Source organism: Petaurus breviceps, unplaced genomic scaffold, assembly GCF_028583685.1.
Source record: "Petaurus breviceps papuanus isolate PSGF00001 unplaced genomic scaffold, PetGlider_PUasm1.0 126, whole genome shotgun sequence".
NCBI lineage: Eukaryota > Metazoa > Chordata > Mammalia > Diprotodontia > Petauridae > Petaurus > Petaurus breviceps.
Window position 1 is genome coordinate 15,449,511 of NW_027185655.1, and position 19,186 is coordinate 15,468,696.

Consider the following 19,186-nt stretch of genomic DNA (forward strand, 5'->3'; position numbering starts at 1 on the left):
ACTACTGCTATTATTTGTTTAAAAAAAATTTTTTTGCTCTTTTTAGAAAATTTCTTTCTTTAACTCTTCTAGGAATTCTTGTTGGACTTGTGTTCAATGTACAATTTCTTTGAGGCTTTGTTTGTAGATGTTTCAAGTACACTATTCTTGTCTTCAACTAATTCTGATAAGAATGAAATTCAAGCATTGCCCATTCCTTCTTGCCCCACTTTCTTTTTCCTCCGCATTGTGAAAACTCTTCCTTATATGTCTTTTATATGAGACACTTTACCCCATCCATCCTCTCTTTTTTCCCTTCTCCTAGTACATCCCTTTTTCTCAGCCTTCCATTCTTCTTTTGAGACTATCCCATTATAATAGACTCACTCACTTTTTTTTGTTCTTTGCTTTTTGGAGTGGGGTAAGGCAGGGCAATTGGGGTTAAGTGACTTGCCCATGGTCACATGGCTAGTTTTGTGTTAAGTGCCTGAGGACAGATTTAAACTCAGGTTCTCCTGACTCCAGGGCTGGTGCTCTATTCACTGCACCACCTACCTGCCCTGGTAGACTCTTTCTAATAGCCCTAACGATGATAATCTTGTATTTATGTATCATATTCCCATATATGAATGAAAACAGTTTAATTTTGTTAAATTTCTGATGATTTCTCAATCGTGTTTACCTTTTTTTGCTTCTTCTGTTTGAATGTTAAATTCTCTATTCAACTCTGTTTTTTTATTAGAATTTTTGAAAGTCCTCTATTCCATTAAATATCAATTTTCCCTCTGTAACCTTATGCTCATTTTTGTTGGGTAGGTTATACTTAGTTGTATTCCTAACTCCTTTGCCTTCTGGAAAATCATATTACAAGCCCTCTGATCCTTTATGAAGCTACTAAATTTTTTGTGATTCTGACTGTGGCTCCACAGTACTTGAATTTTTTTTTTTTTAAAGCAATTGGGGTTAAGTAACTTGCTCAAGGTCAAGGTTATATGGCCAGGTGTTTCTGGCTGGGTGCTAAGTGTCTGAGCCTGGGATTCAATCTCCAGGTCTTCTCAACACTGGAGCCGGTGCGCCCCACTTGAATTATTTCTTTCTGGTTGCTTTCAGTATTTTCTCCTTGACTCTGGCATTCTGAATTTCGACTATAATATTCCTGTGAGTTTTTGTTTTGGTATTTATTTTAAAAAATATTTCATATTTTTATTTTGGTATTTTTCATAGGTGACGATGTAGTCTTTCAGTTTCTACTGATATTTTTAAGGTATCTGGGCAGTTTTCCTGAAAAATTTCTTGAAATATGATGTTAAAAGATCTTTTTTTATCATGGTCTTTCAGGTAATCCAATAATTCTTTAATTATCTCCCCTTGTGCTGTTTTCAAGCCAGTTGTGTTTTCTATGAGATATTTTACATTTTCTTCTATTTTTTCAGGTTTTTTACATTATTTTATTATTTATGTATGTCTCATGAAGTCATTAATTTCCACCTGACCAATTCTAATTTTTAAGTAGTTACTTTCTTTAGTGATGTTTTGTCTCTCTTTTATCCTTTGGCCAATTCTGATTTTTAATTAGTTATATTCTTCAGTATTTTTGTACCTCTTTTTACCATTTTGCTAATTCTGATTTTTAAGGAATTATTTCCTTCAATATTTTTTGTGTGTCTTTTATCATGCTATTAATTTTCTTTTCATAATTTTCTCACATAGCTCTCATTCCTATTCCCACCTTTTCTTTTCCTAGTCTTATTTGATATTTAAAATAATTTTTTTGATTTTCTAAAAAATTCTCTTTAGCTCTGACTTGGCTTATATCCAATTCATATTTTTTCTTTGAGGCAAAGTAGATGTTTCCAAATCATTGTCTTCTTCTGAGTTTATATCTTGAGCTTCCCTGTGGTCACGTTCTGGTTTTGGTATTTGCTCATTTTTCCAACCTAATTCTCGATTTTGGACTTTATGTTGCAATTGGGCTCTACTCATCTTTGGAGGGAGATGACTGACTGAAGCTTGTGTGTTTTATGTCCTTCTGCTTTCACAGCTTTCTCTAGGGGACTGTAGGTTTTTGGTGCTTCCAACATGGTGTGATCCAGGAATGGTTCTGGTCACTGCCCTTCTATTCTATATTCTGGTAGGGTCCTTGTTCCCTACTGACTGTGACCACTCCTCTCAGACCTGGAATTGTAATCTAGAGTTAGGTAATGAGCAACAGAACTAGAAAATGTCAGCTGATCCTGTTTTCAGTTCTAGTACAGGAGTCCCTGGGTTCTCTTTCTGACCAGGTGTTCCATCCCCCTTATCACCCCTGCACCCTGCTGCAGCCCACAGTCATTGTCATTTCTACTGTGTTCCACTTCTGCTATGCTGGCCAGCTCCCACCTCACTGTCTACATACTTCTGTTTCTGTTCTCCTAAGCTGCCCTGTGCTGGAAAAATGACTCACTATGACTTTGTCTTAGCTTTCCCGCTCAGAATTCTGTTTGGTGTTTTTTATGGTCATTTTCAGGGGGTAATTTGGCAGTTGGGACCTTTCACTGTGCCATCTTGATGGCCCTATTACATATAAATTCTGTCCTCTTTTCTACATACACTATTTCACTTGGTGATCTCATTCACTTCTAGGCAGATGATTATGAAATCTACTTAGCCAGCTCTAAGTAACCATTCTGCTGACTTCCAGCCTCAAATCTCCAGTTACCAATTGCACATCTTGAATTGGATGTCCTGTAGACACTCAATCAGAGCCAAACTGAATTCATTATCTTTTCCCTAAGCCCTTCCCCTTCTGAGCTTCCTGGTTGATGGCAAGGGTAAGGTCTCTCTTAAGAACGCTAGAGTCGACTGTGTGACACAGGAGACACTGGCACAGTACTGCCCAGCATGGCATGCCCACATCAGAGAAGGTGCTGTGCTCTGTGAGCAAAGCAAAATGGAAACAGCTCAAAGGAAAGGCAGAATGCACAGATTTAGAGAATCCACCCTAAATGTCCATGAAGGCTATTTGTGCCCAACCTGTGGTAGAGCATTCTGAGCTTGGATTGGTCTGATCCGACATATTAAAACTTGACTCTAGCATAGAGATGCCATTTGTGTCCTTTTGGGGAACAAAGGACAACAATCAACCAACCAAGGGTACCACCATCCTTCCAGATCCCCAGATACCACGCTCTATATATCATCCTTGGCTCCTTTCTTGCCAAGACCTATTTTGCCTTTGCAATATCTCTTGAATAAGTCCCTTTGTTTCCTCTGATACTGCCCTGGTGTGGGCCTTTATCACGTCATGGCAAGACTACTGCAATAGTCTGCTGGTTGGTCTCCTCGCTACAAGTGTCTCCCCTCTCCAGTTCATCCTCTTTGCTATCAAAGTGACCTCCTAAGGCTCAGATCTGACTATGGCAACCCCCTACTCGATAAACTCCAGTGGCTTTCCACTGCCTCCTGAATCAAGGATAAAACCCTCTGGTGTTTAAAACTTTCATAAGCTATGCCTCCCTTTCCAGTCTTATTATGCCTTACCTCCATGCCCCCACGTGCTCTTAAATCTAGAGATACTGATCTCTTTGTTATTACACTCCATCTCCAGACTCTGGACATTTTCATTGACTGTATCCCTTTCCTGGAAAGCTCTCTCTCCATATCTCCTGGGTTCCCTTGCTTCTTTTAAATCCCAGCTAAACCTCACCTTCTATAGGAAATCTTTCCCAATGCTCCTTAATTCCAGGGTCTTCCCTCTACTGTTTATTTCCAATATATCTGGGCCATCACTAATTGTCTTGACTTGTTTTACCACTGAAGTCTAAGCACTCTGGAGGACAGAGTGAGGCTGACTGCACAACTCTGCCTCACTTAAATTCAATTTATTTTCAAGTCAAGACATCACCTTCTTGAAGTCATTGGTCCTTTTCGAGAATGAAGAACAAACAGCCATCCAATTTATCTTGTATATAGCTTATTTGTATAATTCATCCTGCATATAGCTTATTTCTATGTAGTTGTTTGTATATTGTCTCTTCCATTAGACCAGGGGTGGGGAACCTTTGACCTTGAGGCCACATGTGTCCGTCTAAGTCCTCAAGTGCAGCCCTTTGACTGAATCCAAATTTGTTCTATGAATTTTGGATTCAGTCAAAAGGCATTACTTGAGGACCTAGAGAACCACATGTGGCCTCATGGTCAAAGGTTCCCTACCTCTGCATTAGACTATAAGAGCAGAGACTGTCTTTTGTCTTTCTTTGTATAAAAAAAGATTGACTGATTATTACATTTCACAGTGGTCTTTAAAAAAAAAATTAAAGTTTGGCTTTGGGCTTAATCTAAGTTTAAACAATTCTTTGCCCTACCCATTGAAACTAGGAAGGGTTATCCATATGGTTATGGTTGGTATTATGCCCACTCTTATCTTTTTCTATTCTCCTTTCTACCTAATTTTTTCTTTTTCTATAAATTAAGACCACTTCTGGGCCTACTGAGTTTGGATCACTGTACCCCTTCTGTTTCACTAAGAGATTCCTCTGCTCTGGACTCTGATATGTGTTCTAAACTGTGTCCAGGCCTGGGGGACACTGTCTTGTAAAGAAGGGGCAGGTATAAAGCTCCCCATTCTCATACTCGGGTTTTTTAAGTCTTCTACTTCCAGAACAATTAACAATAGCTTAGGTTAATGGAGCATGCCTATAAATAGAGGTGGGGTAGAGTAACAATCAAGCATGGGCTAAGTGCTTCTTAAACACAAAATAAATGCTTAACCAACACAAAAGACTCACAGCACACGTTGACATAAAATCTTAAAACAGAATTCAGTAATTTAACTTTTTATGTACTATTACACTCTCTCAGGAGGCTGATACTCAAGCTTCAAAACAGTTTGCAGAATGGTATTTTACATTTCACCTTGGCTCTGCACTGTCCACACAACTCCTAGGCCATGTTTTCTGGTAAAATGGACTCATCTTAGGGCTAGTTTCTTGTTGATACTTGTCTTCTTCGGGATTACTGAAATAGTTGCAAAGGACTCCTGCCTAAACTGACAGTCAGCTTTGACTTAAAAAAAGACCCATGCTCTCTGGGTCATAAACCTGGACATATTCATCTCATAGATACCTATTTACCAAAGACTGGGAAGAGAAGAAATACAAGAAGCAGCCCAAGGCCCCAGCTGAGGTTTCCCTAATCAAGGCAGGTACTTTAGCAGATAATTACTTCATGATTGCTTGGTGGTTGGGGGTTGGGGGAGTGGGGAAAGGGAAAGCAAAGAGTGAAGTTATTGTTGTCATGGGGTGGGGGGAAGACCAAAGGACCCGTCAGGGTTTGTTTTTTGGGTTTGTTTGTTTTTTTTCAAACTTTTCTGATTTTCCAGTGGCTTTCAATGCTGACCCATCACATGACCAGAAGTAGCTTGGGAACTGATTAGTCATTCCCAAACTGGGAATTTCTGTACCTGCCCTGGTGAACACTTTACAAAAATGATTTCTGGTATATTTTGCTTTAACATCATTTTTGAATACATTTCTCCCCTTTCTTATGTAATAAAGATTATTTAAAAAGGAAAACAATTCAGTTAAACCAATCAGCACATCAATTGTGTCGGACATCGCATGCAATGCTCCTCTCCCATTGACCTCCTCTCCTGACTGCAAAGATGGGAGCTCCATTCTCACCAAAAATTCTCTATGGTCGAGCAGCAACGGCCTCTACACTTTGGACTTGGCGAGATCCTGGCCATTGTGGGGGAGGGAAGGGGGGGCGCTGGAGCGTGGTGGTAGAGAGTGAGACGTGTAGGAAGAGAGGAGGGGAGGGGCGGGAGGGAGGGGAGGGAGGGGGGGGGAGGGGGGGCCGGGGGGGGGGGGGGCAAGTGGGGGCCGGCCCTCCTCCAGAAAGGGCGTGGTTTGGGAGCCCCGGGCGTTCTCCGCTCTCCCGGAGCTCGCCTAGCGTCTTCTCGGCCCCTTGGCATCAGCTGAAGCCCGAAGCCGCTGCGCGCCCCGCCGACCTGGTATCTCTGCTTCTCTCTCCCCGAGCCTCGTCCTTCGGACTTCAGCAAGTCTAGGGAGTGGGGTGGGTGGGGGTGCGGGGCGCTAAAGGCAGCCCCGCCGCCGCTGAAGTCCGGAAGGTGAGCTCCCTGCCCTTCCCGGCTGCTAACCCAGCTCCGCTACCTTCCTCCCGCTCGGGCTGACTCTGTCATCCTTCTAGCCCTCTGCGGCCCAGCGGGTGGGGAGGTCACGTCCAAATTCCGGCAGGGAAACAGCTGGGGGTGGGGGGTGGGGGCCCGCAGAAGACCTCGCCCCCAAATCTACCCAGCCTTAGTGAGAGTGATTGGGCGCGGCAGCTGGAAAGGATGGAAGTCTTCGGTGGGATGGCGAGGTGCGCTTTGGGCTTTCGCCTCTCTTCACTTGCCAACTTTTTCCCATCCCCAACCTCCACTTCTCAGACTCCTCTGGTGAAAACAAACTGCAAAGAAAGTGAGCAGCCATTTAGATGGCTAATGCACTAGGCATGTGGAGTGGAGGGCACGTTTCCTGGCCGGGGAGAAAAGGAGCCAAGAAAAGTTGGCATTACCTGCGAGACTCAGCTGTGCTAGAAATATCCTGGGTCAGGGGAACTCACAGGAGATCATCTGGATTCAGATTTAGTTTATTACTTTGTGGGTGTATTTTTTCCTTGTGCTGTATTAAATATAGTATACTGGGGAGGGGATCTCCATGGTTAAAAAGGAAGGCAGGATAAGAATTGTACTTAGCAGTGGTATGTATAACTTAGCGCTTAAATAATAGACACAGGTACATACTTGTTGTATGTGTATATATCATAGACACATTTATATGTATTTAACTGCATATATCTATATGTTTTTCTCTCCTTTCCAACTCCCGCTCTCCCACATTTGTCTTGAATGTCTTCAGCATTTGCAGATAGTGCCTCAAAAATCCTTTTTTTTTGTTTTTTAATTTTTTGTTTATTTTATTTTCAATTCAGGAAACAAAACAAGCATTTTCATAATTCCTCAATGTTCTCATTGCCCATGACCTACTCCTGCCTTCACCTCAGTTACACAGTTAGGTGGTCATGTTCTTGACCTTGCCATCACACAAAAATGTTGTACTTCCATGTATAGAAATTTTGAAATTCTTTTATGTGATCATAATTTGTCCCACCGAGTCTCATTTCCTCACCCTTAAACCTGTTCCCCTCCTACTTTTGAAATGTTGCTTTTTCTTCCTTCCTAGTTATTGAATCTCTTTTTTCCTCTCAGTCAGATAAAATTTCCATTCCTCTCTTCCTCTTCAACATGCTTTTTGAAATTTCATGGAGGGGGAAAGGCAGGGCAATTGGGTTAAGGCCAAGGTCACACAGCTAGTAAGTGTGTCAAGTGTTTGAGGCCTCATTTGAACTCAGGTCCTTCTGAGTCCAGGGCCAGTGCTCTATTCACTGTGCCACCTAGATGCCCATTCTCTTTTTCTAAAAAGGATTTCTTTGTCTCATTCTCTTCATTATTTGTCTTCCCTTTCTGTCTACTCTAGACTTTAATTCTTTGATTTACGGCCCTTATGCTAAGATAATTTAGTCTTTTGCTGTCTGGAAGATAATTATTTGAGAGTTTCTTTCAGTTTCTATGTTAATAACCTTGGAGATCTTGGCCCATTTTTCTTACACTGATTTCTACAAGTGATAGAGAGTGTATTGTTCCATGGTATGAGCTTTCCTATGTCCCTGATTACACTGTTCATTATTGACATTTGCCCTCCCCATGATCATTTTTACATCATTTGCTTGGATATCTCCACATGTCCATGCCCTCCCACTTTCTGAGAGGATCTCCCACACCATGAGTTCCTTCAAGAAACTCTGATTCCCTTTCTCCTGAGACAGGATGAGTGGTCCCTGTAAGAACCAAATCCCTATAAATTATACCCATTGAAAGGTCCCCATCTCCCTTTACAAAGCATCTCCCATCGAAACAAAATTTCTTCCTTTCTTTTCTAGTCAGTCCCCCGTCCCTTTGCCTCCTCATCCTTTTATCTGTAGTCTCTTTTTTTGCTAGAGATTACAAGAATTATTTTCTCTCTACCGTTAGCCTTTGACTTAATCATTTAGGCTGCATGGTATTTTTCCCTCTGTCTTCCTCTCCTCTTCCCTCTCAATATTCTCACTGGACCTGGGCTGGCAAAGTGCACAGCAGCTGCCAGTCAGGCAGCTGGGGGGTCCAAGGTGGGGTGGCAATGCATGGATGGGGACCAGAACTCTTGTTTTGCACCAGAAGACTTAAAATAAACATGACCCTTTACCCTGAAAAAGACCTGAAATTTACTAGTGCAAGTGGCCATTGGAAGAATTGTAGTTTGTGAGACATTGTGAAATGAAGTTTTCTTCATTTTTGCTGCTTCTTGAAGAGGAATTGGAGCATAAGCAAACTCATATTTTGAGTTAAACTCAAATTGTTCCCTAATACATCAATTGTATTGAAACGATGCTAAGGTTCTATGATTTCTTTAAAAACCATAGTGTCTTCTGCCCCATCAGCTGTTGATTTATTTTCCTTTGTCTTACAATATTTATCCATAGATTTCCAGGCTATTTTACATGATCCACAGACTATATTCCCTTCTGTTACTATTAATTTCTTTGTTGGTTTATCTACTTATGCTCAAGGTCTTTAATTGAGGATTTTTCCTTCTGAGATCCTTGATATTTCAGTCTTTTTTATCCCTTTCTTTTCTCCTATTGTTCACTTTTGGACTCTTTCCATTTTGGTAGTGGTTTCGTTGGAGACTGGACCTCACAGCTATTTTAGCCTCCTTTACTGGATAATTAACATTTCACAGACCTCTTAACTTCTGTCCTAAGTGACTGTAGAGGGCCAGAATTGTCCCCAGCTGTTTAGCATACTGGGCTCTTTCCCTCAGACTTGATGGAATGTCACATGGGGGTGGGGGGGCGCCCTGCCCTAATTTCCTCAGTGCTAGTCTGAGCAAACTTCTGCCTTTTCATTTTCTGTAACCTTGGGAGAAGAGGGCAGGGTAGACTTGAGTTCTGTTGTAAGCTGATGGCTTAGCTTGGGCATCCCTGCTGCCACAGCATGTGGTAAAGGACAGAATACTAAATGAGTGTTAGCAGTAAAGGATTAGCCTTTTACTTTATTGAAGTGTTAACCTCTTTAGGGTTCTTTGGACTCTGTATCATGTATACAACTGAAATTTCCTTATCTTTTGTGTATAATTCTTATTTTGGAGAGGTCTTAATGACTGCAGACAATGTCTAGCCCCTAATCTTCATCTTGTGACCAGGAAGTCCTAGTAGGTTGTCTGCCTAACACTACCTGCCTCTGTTCTTCATCTTCACTAGAAGCCTTGATCCCTGTACCCCAATTTCTTCCCCAGGCAGTCACCCTTGCAGTATCTGCACTGTCCTCCATCTTGAATCCTTGATAAACCAGTTCAGTTCTACTCTGTTCTCTTGAGTACCTTGTCTTCTGACCTTCTGCCATGCCCAGCCTTGTGTTAACTCTCACCATCTGCTGCCTTCACTCCAATTCATGTGCTGCAGAAGGAAGCTAGAAAACAATCTCCCAATCATACTGACTGGAACCTCTGCAAATTTTTGTTACATAATCTCAAATGGACCCTCACTGAAGCAAGGCAATTCTGTACCTCTGATCAGTTCACTGCCCTGTTTACCACAGTACCCTTTCCAAATTATCATTACTCCTTAGGTTTCCCATGGTACTCTCCATCCTACCCTTTCATCTGAGAACTTTGTCTCATGTTTCATTTGCTGAGTGCTGCCTTTAGGCCTTTTCCCCTCATTTTATATCATTCAGATAGCTGTCTTCTTATCTAGTAGCTCTTACCAAGGCAAACCACTTTGCAAGGACAAATGATCACATCAAATCCTGTCTTCTTTGGCACATTAACCCCTCTACAATCATCACTCTTTTTAATCTCTCCCTATTTTCTAGGTCTTTGCCTACTGACTGCAAACACACTGTGCCATAGATGAACTGTGTGACTTTCACCAGCCTCTCTGGATCTCGGTGGCATCATTTCCAATATGGGGGTGGGAGGATACACTAGATTACTTTTAAGATTCTTCCCAGCTCTAAATCTATGCTTTCATTTGAAGTCTAAACATTTTTTCAGTCTGATGCCACAAAAATAAAAAGCCTTGAAGTTCTATTTCCCAGACTCACCAAGAATTTCCTCAGAATTTCATTTATGAAAGCCACAGCAGCAATCGATTAACAAGCATTTATTACATACTTGCTGTGTTCAGGGTGCTAAGGACTGGAGATACAAAGACAAAAGGAACCCCTCAAGGGGCCTACGTTCAAATGGGGGAGAGGATGTAAAAAGTCAAGAAGCAATTAAGATCAAAATGGTAACAGATAAAAATATAGCCAAAAAAGCCTCAAGTATAGAAAACATTTATTGTCTCATAGTTTATATGGTCACAAGTGGCATTCTCTCTCTCTCTCTCTGCATATATATGCACATATACATGTATATTTACACACACATACACATGTGCACATATATGCTATGTGTGTATAGTATACATATACACTACAGGTAAAAATTAGTCTGGCAAATTATGTTTTAAAGAAGCAAGCCTGTTTTTAACCACAGGTTCACATTCTGTGGGATGATTATGTGTGTTATAATTGAACACCTGTATCCTCTAGTTAGGGGTTCTTAACTGGAGGTCCTGAACTTGGATGGTATTGTGTTTTTTTACTTTGTTTTGTTTATTTTATTATTTAAAATAGGTTCATTGTATGTATATGAAAGGGTGGCTAGATGGCAGTGGGCCTACGGTCAGGAAAACCTGAGTTAAATTCCAGCTTCAGACACTAGCTATGTGACCCTGGACAAGTCACTTAACCCCATTTTCCTCATCTGTAAAATGAGCTGGAGAAGGAAATGGCAAACCCACTCCAATATCTTTGTCAAGAAAACACCAAATGGGGTCATGAAGAGTTGGACATGACTGAAACAACTGAATGACAAGAATACATACAAAAATCCAAGAATTCCTAGCTTCCTGGCCATAAACCCCCAACAATTACCGTCATCATTGTAAAAAAGAGCCCCACCCCACCAAGTTCACTGTCCTGAAAGCTTGGGCCTGCCCCTGCTCTGGTATTGATCAATTCTTCTATGGTCATCTTCTAGGATTACTCTTTCTTATTCAAATAAATTCTAAGTGTTTTTATTCAGTTCAAATATTTCCCTTTTTAAAAATTTTTTTTTTCTTTTTGGAGGGGGGAAGGCAGGGCAATTGGGGTTAGATCAGTAACAAGCCACCATTATGGTTTATCAGTGATATTAAGATTTTTCTTGTGTAGTTCTTCTGCATATTCTTGTCACCTAGAAATCTCTTCTACTTCTATTAAATCCCTACCATTTTTGTCTTTTATCATGTCCATTTTTGCATGAAACGTTCCCTTGATATCTCTTAATTTTCTTTTCTTAAATGAACAGTGCAAATAAGTATTAGAAAACAATACAATGGGAAAGACAAGAGATCCCTTCAAGAAAATTAGAGATATCTGGAGTCAGGAGGACCTGAGATCACTTAACTCCAATTGCCCTGCCCTCCTCTCTCCAAAAAGAAAAAAAAGAGAGGAGGGCAGGGCAATTGGAGTTAAGTGACTTGCCCAAGGTCACACAACTAGTAAGTGTTGAATGTCTGATGTTAGATTTGATCTTTGGTCCTCCTGACTCCAGATATCTCTAATTTTCTTGAAGGGATCTCTTGTCTTTGCCATTGTATTGTTTTCTAATACTTTGCACTGGTCATTTAAGAAGACGTATTTGCTTAACTTGCTGTTCTTTGGAATTCTGCATTCAGTTGGGTATATCTTTCCCTGTCTCATTTCTCTTTCCATTTTCAGACACACATTTTGCTTTCTTGCTCTTCTTTTGGATTTTTATTTTTGCTGTTGAACTAGTAGAAGAAAGTAAAAACAAAAATGGGGAATATTTAAATAGAGCACCAGCCCTGGAGTCAGGACGACTTGAGTTCAAATCCAGTCTCAGACACTTAGCACTTACTAGTCGTGTGACCTTGGGCAAGTCACTTAATCTCCAAAAAGAAAAAAAAAGAAAATTAGAGATATCAAGGGAACATTTCATGCAAGAATGGGCATGATAAAACAAAAAAATGGTAGGGACTTAATAGAAGTAGAAGAGATTTCCAGGTGACAAGAATATGCAGAAGCAGGGCAGCCAGGTAGCACAGCGAGTAAGAGCACCGGCCTCAATGTCGGGATGACCTGGGGGATCGAATCCGGGCTCAGACACTTAGCACCCACCCAGAAACACCTGGCCGTGTAACCTTGAGCAAGTTACTTAACCCCAATTGCTTAAAAAAAAAAAAGAATATGCAGAAGAGCTATATAAGAAAGATCTTAATATCACTGATAACCATAATGGTGGCTTGTTACTGCTTCCTGGAGAGTGAACTCAAGTGGGCCTTCGGAAGCATTGTTAACAATAAGGCTGTTAGATAGAGGCAATGGAATTCCAGCTGATGGACCTATTTAAAAGATGATGCTGTTAAAGCGATACATTCACTATGACAAGCAAATTTGGAAAACAGAATAGCCACCGGATTGGAAAAGATCAGTTTATGTCTGAATTCTAAAGAAGGGCAATTCCAAAGAATGTTCAGATTACTAAAAAATTGCACTCATTTTACATACCAGCAAAGTTATTAAGGTTCTGCAAGCTAGAATTCAGCAATATGTGAACCAAGAATTACCAGGAGCGTAGGCTGGTTTTCAAAGAGGCAGAGGAACTAGAGACCAAATTGCCACGGTTTGTTGGATTTTGATGAAAGCAATTGTGTTCCAGAAAAATATCTACTTCTGCTTCATTGACTAGATTAAAGCCTTTAACTGTGTAGATCACAACAAAATGACAAGTCCTCAAGGATATGGGAGTCCTATTCATCTTTTGTGTATGCTGAGGAACCTGTATGCGCACCAAGAAGCAAGAGTTAGAGCCAAACATGGGACAACTTATCAGTTTGAGATTGGGAAAGGCATACAACAAGGCTGTCAATTGTCACCTTATTTATTTAACTAACATGCAGAGTTCATGTGTAATGCCAGGCTGGATGAATTGAAAATCAGAATGAAAGTTGCTAGGAAAAATATCAACAATCTCAGCTATTCAGACAGTGCTATGATGGCAGAAAGTGGAGAAGAATTAAAAAACCTTTTGATGAGGGTGAAAGAGGAGAGTGTAAAACTGGCTTGAAGCTTAACATCAAAAAACTAAGAATTTTTACACCCGGAAGATCTAACTTGTTCTACATTCTCCCACTGTTTGGCTTCCCTGAAATAATTCAATAAAAGCAAAATCCACTTCCATCTTTAGAAACTGAAAATTCCTTTATTTAATGATAATGTTCTATCTTTCCCTACTCCTTATGATCCTTCACACTTATCTTTATCCTCACTGTGACTTTCCTCCCTCAGTTCTTTCCCACTCTCTGCCTATACTCTCTTCCCTTCCCTATCTGAACCTTCTGGTGAACCAGCTACCTTCTTTTCTTGAGTCTAGAGCTAATTTCTCCTGCTGCTGTGCAAAACTTATAGAGAGATATTGAAGTATCCTGTCCCTGTTACGTTACTATCTATGCAACTCAAGTAATGTTTCCTTCATGAATTTGGGTGCTGATGCCAAGGTTCATTACTGATACTGGTTCGTGGTCTATGGTTCCTTTCAGCATGATAGAGTTTACTTATTTGTTCCTTTTTATTTTCTGAATGTTTGCTTTTGTTTTGCCTGATAGCATGATGACAACTTATGATTTGGGGGATTCATTTGATCCAAAGTAATTTTTTTCCATCTCTTCAGTTTTATTTTGTATAAGTCTTTATTTAAAAAAATTTTTTTTGGTAAACCATAGATTGTAGGGTTTTGTTTTCTTATCCAATCTGTGGCTCTTGTTTTGTTGGATTGTTTAATCCATTCGTATTTAAAATTATAAAAATTAGGTTTATATTTTCCTCTGTGAAATTGTTTTTTTTCCCCGAGTTAGGCTTTTTCTCCTTCTGCTGTAAACATAGTATTATGTTCCTCCAATTACTTCAGGTTTTTTTTTTTAAGGTGTCCCTGTTCCTACTGGCTCTCTGTCTCTTCCCTCTTTCCCTCCCCACTCCAGTCTCTTCTTCCTGTTTGTTATTCCTTTCTCTTTAGGGTTTTGTGTTTTTGTTCTCCTCACCTTCATTTATTTGGCATGTATTTCCTACCCCTTTTTTTCCCTTTCTTCCCCTTCACCTAGTCTTGTTCTTTAGTTTTTAAATTTCATTTTTGCATCCCTTTCCAAGAAGGATATCTCTTACTCTCTTCATTTTCCATCTTCTTGTTCTGTTTACTCTCGACCCTCATTCTCTGATTCATGAGCCCTATAATCTTCTGGTCTCTCTCTTTTCTCTGTATTCTTTATATAGTCAGAGCTTTCAAGGTATCCATTCTAGGCACCTCTCTAGGTACTTTCTGCCACAATCTGTACCCTCTCTTGTTTTTTTTTTTTTTAATATTTGCCTAGAAATCGCTTCTCTTTGTCCACATTCTCCCACTATTCCAGGTGCTGGTCACCCACAGGGGTTCCCTGCTTCCCCCTTCCTGGACAAGTACATTTTTCAGGCACCAAATCCCCCAGGCTTTATCCAGTGTAAGGCCCTTACTCCCTTCACCCATAAAAGTATTCATCAGTGGACCCCCCTCCTGCCTCCAAAGTATGGCCTCCTGGGGCTGCTAGGTGGCACAGTGAATAGAGCACCAGCCCTGGAGTCAGGAGGACCTGAATTCAAATACGACCTCAGACACTTAACAGAAACACTAGCTGTGTGACCTTTGGCAAGTCACTTAACCCCAACTGCCCCCCCCCCCCCAAAAGCAAAGTATGGCCTCCTTTCTCCCCTGAAGAGTCATTCCCTCTTCCTTCTCATCCACTCACTTGTAGGGTCTTTCTTTCTGAGACTACAGACCCTTGATTTGACCCCTGTGCATCACTCATTGCCCTCTTCCCCTTACTTGTATGTTGTTATATAGTTTCACAAAAGAAGCATTTACCTCTAGGCATGATGTTTCCAAGTTCTGCCCATAATGTCCCCATCCACTTCTTTTACTAGGTTTCTACCTTTACTTCTGTCTCCTTGTGTACATTTAGAAAGAAGTTTCTTTGGGCATAATTCCAGATTCCTCTCCAAAATGACTGTATAAGTTAGTTCACAGTTCCACCAACAGTAATTTAGTGTCCCGATTTTTCCCCATCCCCTCCAGCATTTGTCACTTTCCCCTTAGCCAGTCTGATAGGTATAAAATGATATTTCAAGTTTGCTTTAGTCAATAATGATTTAAAGCATTTTTAATATGATTATAAATTGTTTTGATTTCTTCATTAGAAAACTGCCAGTTGGGGCGGCTAGGTGGCAAAGTGAATAGAGCACCAGCCCTGGAGTCAGGAGGACCTGAGTTCAAATCCGATCCCAGAAACTTAACACAAAACTAGCCGTGTGACCTTGGGCAAGTCACTTAACCCCAATTGCCTTCCAAAAATAAAAGCAAAAAAAAACCCTGCCAGTTTATGTCCTTTGACCATTTATCAGTTGGGGATTTTTTTTTTCTATTCTACTATGATATGGAAATGTTTGTTTTATTTCTTAAGTTTAGAATAAAATAAGATTTAAAAAAGATTAAAAATAAAGAAAAGTTTCTTACTAGTCTTTTTATTGTCATCCTGGTGCTCTTACTGACCTGTATTCATTTCTTCTGCAATTCTGTTGCTTGGGGTCTCCAAGAAGCAAATAATTTCTTCAGTTCTGGTTTTCTTTCTAAAAAAGCTGCACATTCTTCTTTATTATTGAATGTCCATCATTTTGTCTTGTATGGTTAACATTAGATGTGCAGGATTAGTCACCCTGGGCTACATCCTGAACTTCACTGCTCTTAAGAACACATTATTCCATTCCTCCTTCTTTTCCTAGTGAATCTAGAATAGTCTTGTATTCCTCAACTGTCCTTTAAGGCTAAATTGCACTCTAACCTCTTAGAGGAAGCCTTTTCTGATTTTTCTGCTTATTGGTGTTCTCTTCAATTATCATGAATTTATCTTTCTGTATTCCCTCATTAGGAGAGAAGTTCTTTGAAGAAAAGACTGCTTTTTTGTTGGTTTTTTTTTTGTCCTAATATGCCTAGAGTAGGCTCTGTGGCAAGTGTGGGGAACCTGTGTCCTCAAAAGGCCACATGTGGCCTTTTAGGTCCTTGGGCACGGACTTTTGACTGAGGCCAAGTTTTACAGAATAAATCCTTTTATTAATGGGATTTGTTTTGTGAAATTTGAATTCAGTCAAAGGGCTGTACTTGAGGACCTAGAGGGCCACATGTAACCTTAAGGCTGCAGGTTCCCCATCCCTGCTCTATGGCATAGAGTGCCTTGAATATAGTTTTTGGTAAGGCTTCCCTAGATTATGTCATGGGAATTTCTGAGGGCCCATGGTTATATGATGTCATCCATTTATCCCACAAATATTTATTTATCATCTGCTCACACAATGGGAGGTATGTGGGAAGGCAAGCTAGGGTAGAGACGTGGGTCAGTTTTCACATTCTGTATGCAAGAAATATTTGGGCCTCCAGGTCAAAGTTCAATATTATGCATTTCGTAACTATGTTCAGGTACTTTGTATATTACAGTTTAAAATCTTTTTCTTTCTTCCAGATGTGCAGATTCCCCTCTTTCCATTGACTGGTCATGATGGAATCCAAGGACAGAATCAGTAGCCATGGTAATAGGTAAGAATGGCATTGGAATCAGTTGGTAAGAGTTTGATTTTATTAAATATAATGAATTTTTGTGTAGTCGGAATTACTGTTGAAAATCTTTTAAATTGCCCATAGAGTAAATATGTAATTCCTTTTTTTGGTTGGAGGTTGCGTTAGACTTTTGATTTATTTGGAGTAGGGAACCATCTTTGCCAATGCAGTTCAAACTTTTCCTGCAGTTTATAACTTAGAGAGAGTCCTGGGTCACTGAAAATTTAAGCAACTTCTCCACGGTCATAGTCAGTATATGTAGGTGGAGACAAACTCAGGTCTTCCTGATTATGAGATAATGGGATTTAAGATCTTCCCCACCCAATAATAGGCCTCAAGGTGGAGCCCATTAAGGGAAGCTTGCTTAGGAGAGGCTTGCTTGTAGGAAGACTTTAACACCTTTTGCTAATTTCTAATTAGGCACTGAGTCCTTAGGATCTGAGAACTGCATATATACTCTGAGTTGGTATTTTGTTTTGGGGGATCACTTATGAGAAGGATCTTGTGATTCCCTGGTGGAGATTCTGAGTGGCCATATGTTCAGAGCTCCCCAAGTGCTCAGACGTAAAGGCTCTTGAGAGATCCAGGGATGTATGTAAAGTGTATAGTTCAGAGCCCTGTCTGGTCTTTATTTCTCTGCTTATATTTTCTCTGTATTATCTCTGAAGGTCAGGGTGCTGACTTTTCCCTTGAGCTAGTGAGTGTAATTCAAAAAAATATTGTTGACCCCTTAAACAGCTATCTTTCCTAGTAAAGCAGATCTAAGAACCTGTGCTAGCAGCCATCCTGGGGATGCATGCCAGTGTGATTGCCGCTACACTGATAGGGAAATGTGTGCTATCACCATAAGTAGCAAGGTGGTATAATGAATAGTGTTGGACTTGTAGAGGGGAAGATCTGAGTTCGATTCCTGTTTCAGTCACTTATTAACTGATTCTGTTCCTCTAGGCTCCCCCTCAAACCTCCTGCCAGTGTCTTCCTGGGAAGGAGGGGACTTCTTAGACTTTTCTTTGAGGCCCATGAATGCCATATCTACAATACCCAACCAAGATTTTGGTGGCTGTTGTCCACTGGCTTCCCTTTCCTTTATCAGATTAAAATTAAGGCAAACTGAGGCACAAAGTTCTGAGCATATTCGGTTTATTGGTAAGGCTAGCAGTTACCAGGAAAATGGATATCAGCTTCTCAATCTGCCAAAAGACCTAGAGGTAGTGCTTACTAGCTTTCATATAGTTTTGGGAGAGGTATAGGGGGTATTAAGGGCAGACTAGTACCTCTGGTGTGAGGGCTGCTGAGCTCTTTTCAGAGTTACTTCCCACCATCAATGTCCACCTGCCACCCAACTATTACCTGTGACTCCAAGAAGCGGTAGCACACACAGCCGTCATACCCTGGTGTTCCAACGGGCCCTGAAGGTGATGGAAGCAGGCACTATGGAACACCCAGAGCTTGGTGAGACATCAGAGATGTCAAAGTCATCCACTACATCCTAAGCCATCACCAGTTGTCTTGACTTTGTCTTGCCATCAACCTTTGATGACTCTAGAGTGATGGCTTCACACAATTCTGTTTTACTTAAATCCAATTTATGTGCAAATCAAGACATAACCCATACCATTTTCCATTATTATTTACCTTGAAGTCCTGTGGCATCAGGCAAGTGACGAAAAAGCAGATTGAGGATACACTGAGAGCCGTAGTCACAACCCTGCATGCAGGTGGCCCAAGCCATGGGATCCTCTTGTTGGACTGAAGCGCCAATGGGATTCAGTAGCCTCCTGAGTGTCTGAGCAGAGAGACCACCTATAATTAGAGGACATGATCTGGAAGAGGATCCAGTAAGGGGACAGAGAAGGAGAGGTCAGATAGATAGGAAAAGCAGTAGAGAATGGTGTCCCAAAAACCTAAAGAGAAGAGATTATCAAGGAGAAAGAAGAGTGACCAGTGTCAAAAGCTTCAGAGATAGAGGCGGCCAGGTAGCTCAGCGAGGAAGAGCACCGGCTCCAGTGTCAGGACGACCTGGGGATCGAATCCCGGGCTCAGACACGTAGCACCCATCCAGAAACACCTGGCCGTGTAACCTTGAGCAAGTTACTTAACCCCAATTGCTTAGGGGCGGCCAGGTGGCTCAGCGAGTAAGAGCACCGGCTCCAGTGTCAGCATGACCTGGATCAAATCCGGGCTCAGATACTCAGCACCACACCCAGAAATAACTGGCCGTGTAACCTTGAGCAAGCTACTTAACCCCAATTGCTTAGGGGTGGCCAGGTGGCTCAGCGAGTAAGAGCACCGGCTCCAGTGTTGGGATGACCTGGATCAAATCCGGGCTCAGATACTCAGCACCACACCCAGAAATAACTGGCTGTGTAACCTTGAGCAAGTTA

The 19,186-nt window shown here is 41.0% G+C and overlaps 1 protein-coding gene across 6 annotated transcripts in view; it reads left to right on the top strand.

The window, feature by feature from the left end:
- Positions 1-5,846: 5,846 nt before the first annotated feature.
- Positions 5,847-19,186, top strand: part of AFF1 (ALF transcription elongation factor 1) — a 175,758-nt gene continuing 162,418 nt past the window's right edge. For 3 of the 6 annotated variants that reach the window (XM_069093521.1, XM_069093547.1, XM_069093556.1), the window contains exons 1-2: positions 5,858-6,088; positions 16,708-16,781. In XM_069093521.1, coding sequence (XP_068949622.1) covers positions 16,741-16,781 — 41 coding nt within the window. In that variant the 5' untranslated portion in view covers positions 5,858-6,088; positions 16,708-16,740. Of the gene's footprint in view, positions 6,089-16,707; positions 16,782-19,186 lie in introns of those variants that run through there. The other 3 variants (XM_069093531.1, XM_069093564.1, XM_069093599.1) reach the window with 2 other exon arrangements.